We start from the raw sequence: 9,278 nt of genomic DNA, 5'->3' as shown, positions 1-9,278 counted from the left end.
CAGCCATTCATTCGTTATTGGTATTTGTTTTTCTGCTTTATTTCAAGGTCAAAAGTGAGTAAACGAGCTCATTGGTTTGTAGTGAAACAATCTATCGGCAATAGCTGTTGATTATGGACTTGGATTATTGGGTTTGTAAATTGTCAAAACATTCATGGTTTTTGTATAGTTGAAGAAACAAGGGTTCTGTGCAGGTTGGCACTATTACATGTAACCGGTAATATATATATATATATATATATATCTCCCCCTTATTATGTGATGAGTTAGATAGAGAGATGATGTGAGTCAAATCAAGAGATGGAGATATATCTGTGATTACACCCTAGTTTTTCTCTTGTGCAGGCCACTTCTCTCCTGCATTGTTGTGCAATGCAAAATTACCAAGTAGCATTTTTTGAGAACCATCTGCTAGAACCATTCAACAAAATAAACCAAACAATTTTTATGTATAAGATATATAAAGCTTGATTTTTCTTCATGGCTAGCTCTTGAACTTGAAATCGAAACTCCAGAAGATAAAACGAGAACATACAAAACAGGGATTGAGAATGAACACATGATGCTTGGAGTTGCTGGAGTAGTACACTACTAACAAGTAACAACCAGAGCTCTGGAAATGGGTGAAGAATTTACAAATATGGTGGAAAAGGAGGATTCACCATCATGCAGTATGTGTGAGATTTACAGATCTGTTCAGTCTATCAAGAATGCCATTAGCTTTCCTCTTAGCCCTTGAAGTTCCATTATTTGCAAGCTCAGATATCGTTCCATAAGTGTTTTCTTCTTCCCTCATTTCCTTCCACTTGGTTCGGTCATTCAAACAGATCGTGTGAAGGACTGCAATGCAATTCTCCTTGTTGCGTGAGCAATTGGTCTCCCTGATAACACGAAGCAAGCAAGAAACACCTCCAAGCTCTCCCATTTCCTCCACAGCCTTAGGATGGCTTGAGATCATTGCGAGGATGGCCAACAGCTCATCAACATGCACACTGTTCGCTATCTTTTTCAGAATCGTCCTCACTGCCCCGTCTCTCACAGCTCTTGCCTTGTTCTCATGAGTAATGCATAGATTGAAAATTGCAGAGGCGACATCTTTCATAGCTAATGGATGTCCCTCGTCTAGGAGGGCAATGAGTGGCTTTAGGGCACCTGATTTTCCAATAAGTGCCTTGTTGGAATCAAGAGCTGACAAAGTGAAAAGAGCTGCAGCTGCATTGCTCCTTGTTTGAATAGTCCCCGATTGCAATGCTTCCATAAGTAAAGGAATTACCATTAAAGTTTCAGCCACAAGCTTCTTGTTGTTGTCGTGGATTGACAAATTCAATAGTGTTGTGATAATATCTTCTTGGAGTTCCGGGTCAATACCATCTTCAAACTTCCCTTCAGATAGAGGACTGAGCAATTGAGGAATGGCATGTATAGACTCGTTAAAAAGCGCCCGGAAAGAAGGCATCCTCTTTGTCAGCATCCGAAGCTCCTTCGCAGCTTCTTTCTGCTCAGGGAACGTCGAAGACATCTTCCGGAGCAAAGAGAGAAAATGGTCTCGATCAGATTCTGTTATACCATCCTCATTGACATGGAGAACGGGATCTGACAATTCAATCCCTCGATTCCTACACCATTGCGATATCATTTCACGAACCAAGTGATTCGGAGTAAGGACAGTGTGTGTGAGTACTTGTTGCGTTCGAGGGCATATCCTGTTGCCCGCTTTCAGTCCTTTTTCGATGAATGCCTTATCATATGTCTGCCAATACAAAGAGTGAAAAATCCAACCTAATTAAGGAACCATTGAGGAACTTAAATCATGAATTACAAAATAGTGTCCAAATGGTACTATAAAAGTTGGCAGAAAATTAGCAGAACATTGTCAACATTTATAACAAATCTCAAAACTCTATCCAATCAAGCAATTACTGCTATAAATTCAAGTTTCTGAATCAGTACAAACACATACAAAAAGTTAAAATAACCACAAACAGTAACCTAAGGAAGAAGACAATAAATCACCTTCCTTTTACGTGGCACACAAAATAAATCCTCTGAGCTCCGTGTTTGGTTGCTGAGAAAGTGAAAAGGAAAAACAAAATAAAAATTCTTATCTTTTCCTTGCCGACATTTTCTCAGCCCCAAAAAACAGAGGACGAAGCCAAAATTGCAGAAATTCAAAACACTGTCAAAAAGCTTCAAAATTGAAAAAAAAAAAGAAAAAAAAAAAAAAAAAGCAAACTAAAAAAAACCCAATTCTCAAAAATCGAAACCAACCTCGCCTGTGGAGACAATCACAGGGTCTCTCATCAGCTCTTTCGAAAGAGGGCACCGGAACTCTTCGGGGCACGAGAGAACATCCTTGAGCTTGAGAGAGAGCGATCTTTTCTTGAGCTTCAATTCTTTCAGAGCAGAGAGAGTGTCTCTGGCCTGATCGATTGTCTGGGTGATGAAATCCTCGTCGTCGACAATTGCTTTCACCAGCCTCTGCAGCTCCTTCTTCAACTCCGCCGCCTTGGCTACCGCCGTCGGATCAGATTCGAAAACGCCCGTCTTCGCCATTCGGGTGGATTTTGGTTTCTGGGTTTTGGTGGGTTTTTGATTCCGCTGGATTGGAATGGTCAGATGGAATTTTGGTTTCTGGGAATGGTGAAGCAGCAGAGGAGGATTGTGGTGTATGCCATTGTTGTCTATGTTCTTATGTTTTCTTCTAATCTCAGTAAAAAAGCAGGAGAATGAGTATGAAACTGGAAAAAAACTGAAGGAAGCCACAAATAGTCAAATGCCCAAACCAGACACACAACACACACGCATCCCACTCTCCCTCCCTCTCCCTCCCTCTTTAAAAGTTATCAACTTGGTGGAGTTATTGTTCTTTCTTATAAATAATCTAATGTTAACTCTTTAATCTAAAGTGAATAAGATGATGTTGCCTTCGTCAACACGTTTAAAAGCTGAAAACAATTAACAGCATCAAGTTTTAAGTATAAATTTAAAATTAATAGTTTATGTGACAGTTCGATATCTTTTTTAAAATTTTGTTATTTATACGATGTATCAAATTAAAATGTTACTTTATTATATTAAATTATTATAATAAACATTTTTATAAAAACAATAATAAATAAACAAAATGTCCTTAATAATTAATTAAAAAGATTGAAGCTATGAATTTTGGGCTGATAATTTATGTTATGCCACATCAGTTTTAATTTTTTGATTAAAAAAATATTGTTACTACTTTTTATGATTGTTAGTGCTGATTTGGACATTTTGACATTTCCTTTCCAGATGCTCTAACATTAGAAAATTAAACTTGAGCACCTTTGAAAAACGTAAATTCCATAAACCATTTTCTCAAATTTTATAAGACTTGTCACTTAATATTACAATATAGTTAAATTTATCTTCACTTGTGATTGATAAGCCTTATGTTCATTTTAATACCAAAATATAATGATATTTATCTTCACTTGTGACTAAAAATCTTAGATTTAAAACTCGCAAATAATGAGTTCATTTTCGAAGACCTTTTGTGGTTTTGTTGGGTTTTTGGTGGTAGATTTTGGAAGACTTGTAAATAAATAAATGGTATTTATTCTTCCACAGTTTTCTCACCGACCAAGCAATAAATATAAAGTATCTGAATTTTAATTTGGGTCCAATGCTATTTGCCAATAAGCTTGGTTGGCAGTATGCTTAGTTGGAGGAAGCGATTAGGTTCGATTTATAAATATTTATGGTGAATTTGATTTGATTTCCTGAGCCAACCATGCAACAAGCCAGAATATGTATGCACCTACAAAAATATTCAAAAAAATGCATGCAGTGTTTCAACATCCCGTGTATCATTAAATAAATAAAATATACACAATACTTTATTAAGCATGATCATCAAATCAAATTTCATCACATTTTTTTGTATTATAATGAAATTAATCCAATGTATAACACAATGTTGGTAGTCTCTTAACAGCAACCAAAGTTCAACTTCGGTTGAAGACTTTTGAACCGACACGCTAAGATTGAAGACTAGTCACATACCGTTTTACTATTTATAATACTTCTTCTCTGCATTACCCATTCCTTTTTTGATTCTCCATTACCCCATTCTTTTAGTTCAACTTTCAATTGGTTATTATTACTGTATCTTTCAATACCAAAACCACATTTTGCGCACATGATTTGTTTGAAAATACTTCCTTCAAACTTAGTGTCGATCACTTTCAAATCTACAAGTAAAACATAAGGGGATGCAAAATGTTGAGTTAAGCGCAATCAAAGATTTGGAAAGTTGTGGGTAGAAGTTAGGGAATTGAAACTAGTACTTTATTAAATTGTATCCATGTAGAAGTGAATTTTAATGATATGCAAAATGTATGAGTTCGGGGGATATCAGATATTCAAATGAATTTATTGGGTAGTGCGAATCACACACCTCTTTTTACTTCCGACACTCCATTGTTAAATTTTGTCTATTGATTTTCGTCAATTGATTCCGTTTAGTGGCAAAAAAATTAAGAAAATATGTGAAAGATAAAAATAAGTATATTGATAATGCTACTATATTAATATTGCAGTTGTATCTAGTTTTAATCGCATGCTTCATGTCCTAACACACAGTTTTTTCTAAGTTTAATTTTTTTGCTATTCAATTGTTTAATTAGTCGCGGGCAAGGAGGGGGCCAAGGCTGCTAAGTGAATTTGCATCATTGCATGTGGGAGGGAGTAAGGACGACATGTGTGATGTGATGAGGGTGTTCAACACGTGTCATTCCATTTCCTTGCCCTACACACATATCATGATTCATATGAAATGGACCAACATCGATTACTTTGTTTATGGAGGATAAACGCAAAGCCAAAAACACAAACTAAGCAATCATGCCAATCCCTAATTCCCGCCGTTCACTCGTGCAAAATTTATGTATCAAACATGTTGGATGGTCCTAATTGTTCTATCAAATATTATTGAATATAATGATGCCATTTGGTTAACATGTGATGTGATATGAGATGGTGGAACACATATTGAATGAGATGATGTGATTTGGTAATTAAACGTGTGTTATATTGTTTGTAAAAGCTATCAAATAAAAATACGATGGTGAAGGAATGAGTTCATATGATTTTTGACATTCAGGCATTTGATAATGAATTTTAACAAGAACTAACACTTTTATGATATTATGTATTAGTGAACACATGAATAATGTTAAGTAAATGATTCTCATACTCATTTTTTAGCAAAAGCTCCATAACAAAATGATTCAAATTTCTATATATTTCTTCTTAATAAACATGCCCGCCATGTTCTCAAATAGTATTTTTAATGTAGCAATGGACAATATCGACTACATATTCTACTTTATATGTTGTAACTATATGAGACTAGCTAATTGCTATGGATAATGAGATAATATATCAACAACACATTGTGATGATCGATATAATGAAACTATTTGCTACACTAATGATGTTATTTAGAGTATTTCCTTATATTAGTATATTACCAAACAAAATATTATACTCATGAGTCATGAATCCATCAAAATCGCCAATCAAATATTATATTCATGAATCCATCCAAATTTGCATGCCACTAATTAAGTAAGCAGAAAACTATTGTTCACCTAACATATAATCTAGTCATTTTTTGGATGTAGACTCGTGTCTAAGTATATATGATTTTGACTTTCAATTTGAAACACGCGATACTGCGTTAGCATACTTGGTCCCAACGAATCGTATTATAAATCATGTACATATGTCATGAAGTTGAAGGAGAAAGTAGGTCATTATCATATATTCAAACCTAGATGAGAAACAAACTCAAAAGCTAATTGTACTCCGATCCAAAAAAACTTGTAACGCACGAAAACTAGAAATTGATATTGCTTTTATATACTTATGCACAAACGAGGTATGAAGTAAATGTGAACTGCTGATAATTTCGAATATTTGCACACAGTAAAGTTGCTGTAAGCTACAGCATTAGTGCATGTTCACGAAACTTTGTGTGATGAACCCCTTGATTTTATGCCAACCATTAGAAAAGGTGGACAGTAAGCAAAACGAGTTTGGTGGGTCTTTGTCAAAATTAGGCAGAGAGAGGAGAGGCCTTGATCACCTTCCTCGCTACAAGGTTTTTCAAGGTCGAGGAGCACCCGATTCATGACTTACAACTCATGGCTCTGCCATCTGGTGCAGGAAACTAGGGGAGGGACCAAATAAACCAAAGAAAATACACCTAGGTTTAGCTTCATTTGCTGACTAATAATATATTGAAAATTTTGTTATGTTTCAGTTATGAATGGAGAGAAACTTATTTCGAAAGGATGTTACTGTGACGGTATTTTCAAACCAATCATGTAGTATTATATGTTTTGACGTTCTTACGTAACGTACATAACAATACACAATACGACACTACAACAAGTATAACTGTTTCCTAGCAGTCCTTCATCAATTGATAATTTGATATCACATCATCTGGATGATAGTCTCTTATTTTCTTAATAATTAGCGAATAAAATGAAACGTAAACTAACAAAGAACTACTCAAGTAACAAGTATTTTATTTACACAAAAAGAACAAGTATTTCATATATTCATTAAAAGAGTCTAGAGGAACTGAGGAAGGCTCCACATCCACATCAAAGTCAAGCCCACCATTTATGATGAGCAATCACAGTTCTATACCTATTTAAATCACTCTTCTATTTTATGTAGGATTCCCTTCCTTTATTTTTTATTTTTCCATTTGCTTGATTTGTGTCTTCTTGTACTCTATCGAGCAGTTTAGTTTGGGGTCAGGCTTTGTCCTATCATTTTTTGCCAGCCTAAACAGTGTCGACAACCCTTCACTTATGTCAATTGAGGACCCACCAATAATGTTTATATGGTGAAATATATAGTATTACACATTTACGCTATCACAATCTCCTCTTAATGCACATGCATAAAACAGATTATCATTTTTGTCCCTCCAAGTTCTTCAACTTAACCTATTTTAATTTTTAATCCATTTCAACAAGTACATAACTCGTTTTTAAACTATGATCTAGAACAATTGGATCAGTTGGGACCAATGGCAAGAGTTAGGCCAATATGCCAAAAGCAGTGAAAAATTACGATGATGCCGATTTGTGTTGGGGGCACCAACTTAAGAATATAGATTTCAATAACTCTACATTCAACCTTCCAACGCTTATGAACGATGAACTCGCCATCTAGAGAATAGACTTGAGGGTTCTTGTACAATACGAATTTATACTTCATGCAAACGCGATTGTTACTCTTAGAATGACGAGTTTGTCATTCTGTCCTAGGGTATAGATTGGTCGTAGTTTGTTAGTATCTCGATGTTGTAGTTGACATAAGGTTTGAAAACGCCAAGAGAAAGAGAATTGTAGCATAATTGGTATGGGAACAGAAATGGGAGTTTGGTACCACCATTATCATCTCACATCAATCACTCTCGATGCCTCAAAGGTATGAAGCACATATGGGGTCCTCAAGTCCTCGTCTCCTCACAGCGATGTGGCAAACAAAAGGCTTGACGTCCCTACTTGGTTGCAGCTGAGTCCTTTCCCTCTTTACATGTGTCTTTGTTTTGTGATGCCACCGTATCCCCAAGAGTCCAACACCACCTCTGTCATTTTTCAATCACACACGAAACGCGCAACAGTGACAAATGGGAAGCTTGACGTCAATCATTTCCTCCACCGAAAACAGGGAAATGAGGCTCCAACCAATTGTCCATTAGCATTGCTATTATGCTTGTTATGGATTACCGACATGTGTGTGAGAGCGGCGAGATTGACTCTATCGCTGCTCTCTCGCCGTTCGAAATGTGAAAAAATCTCATTTGGCATTCTAAATTTCTTATAATTAGAAAGAAAAATACACTAGTGAGGAGTGTGGAATGAAAATTTTGAAGTGCTAATAACAGTTTATTTTTGAATTTGTAAGTGGAAAGTTTTACATTTAATTTACATGACGAGTTTGATACTTAATTAATTATTATGACTATCTTATTGTGTAGTTTAATTTAAACACGCACTTAGAATTTTAGAATACAATATTGATATAACAAAATAAAAAAATATCTATATTTTACACCTCAAGTTTAATTTGGCGGTGGTTTTCAATTCAACATACATTGTGGGAGTATCATATAACAGAGTGTAAATTTTATATTTTTGAATAACATTGTCTTACAACCATTATCATAATATGATGCATTTCTCCTCACTACTTGTATGGGAGTGATTTTAGATTCGACTCATGTGAGTGACGAATTTGATACTAAATTATTCTGACAAACTTATTATAAGGCTTATTTTAAATCTTTCATCTATTACGTAAAAATATCATTTTATATCAAAAAATAGCATTATTAAAAAATATATATCCACTTTTGACAAAAAATTATATATCCCTTGCTGCGAGCCCATGTAGTTCAAAGAGAAGACATACGATATGGGCTAAGAACATAATGGATCATTTTCACCACAGAATCAAAGGCCATCCCAAACCTCTAAAAGCAGCCAAACTTCACACAACCACAAAAGAAAAACAAGTCACGGTGGAAGAACTCCAATTGGGAATATTTTTGCTCGTTATTTTGAAGTGATAATGATGCTTAACACTGATAACATATCAATGGTGCTGCCATTCATGAATGCAAGAAAAACAGATATTGCAGAAACCTATGATCGAAGAAATGAAGAGAGAGGGAGAGGGAGGGAGGGAGAGAGAGAGAGAGAGAGAGAGAGAGAGAGAGAGAGAGAGAGAGAGGAGGACTTTTTGATCTCTAATATCTTTTGTATTTGTTCAGAATGAATTGATACAATGAGCATTACAATCTTATATAGTAGCTAAACAAACTTAGGCCTTAAGCTAGCTAACAGTTACTAACTACCTAGCTAACAACCTATCTGAGGTGGCATAAGAAACTAGCTGAGATGGCATATGATGTGGCATTATTTTCAACATCCCCCTCAATCTCAACTGGGGTTCCCAAGTTGAAGATTGTAGCAATGACAATTGAATGCTGGATTGTGCAACCCTTTTGTTAATACATCAACTGTTTGATCTTCAGTGGGAATATACACTACTTCCAAATCTTTCTTTTGTACCATTTCCCTAACAAAATGATAATCTATGTCTAGGTGTTTGATCCGAGAATGAAACACTGGATTTGCACTCAAGGCTGTTATAGACATATTGTCACAATGAATGACTGCAGGTGCAAACAAGTTAACTTTCAAATCCTTCAAAAT

General features: G+C 35.4%; 1 protein-coding gene across 2 annotated transcripts; it reads right to left on the bottom strand.

Moving 5' to 3' along the window:
- Nucleotides 1-430: 430 nt before the first annotated feature.
- Nucleotides 431-2,953, bottom strand: LOC137725875 (U-box domain-containing protein 9). Of its 2 annotated transcripts, XM_068464703.2 has the most exons (3): nt 2,269-2,848; nt 2,014-2,065; nt 431-1,750 (listed from the first exon to the last, which is right to left on the bottom strand). In XM_068464703.2, exon 3 carries the CDS (start codon nt 1,634-1,636, stop codon nt 665-667), a length of 972 nt encoding a protein of 323 aa, XP_068320804.2. In that variant the 5' UTR covers nt 1,637-1,750; nt 2,014-2,065; nt 2,269-2,848; the 3' UTR covers nt 431-664. The 2 variants fall into 2 exon arrangements, with proteins under 2 accessions (XP_068320804.2, XP_068320802.2); XM_068464701.2 differs by lacking the exon at nt 2,014-2,065 and having other exon boundaries at nt 2,269-2,953.
- Between the last annotated feature and the right edge of the window lie 6,325 nt (nt 2,954-9,278).

The sequence above is a fragment of the Pyrus communis genome, chromosome 5 (assembly GCF_041283825.1).
Source record: "Pyrus communis isolate YQ-2024b chromosome 5, ASM4128382v1, whole genome shotgun sequence".
NCBI lineage: Eukaryota > Viridiplantae > Streptophyta > Magnoliopsida > Rosales > Rosaceae > Pyrus > Pyrus communis.
The sequence above is the reverse complement of the archived record's forward strand: the minus strand, read 5'-3'. Positions and strand labels throughout refer to the sequence as shown.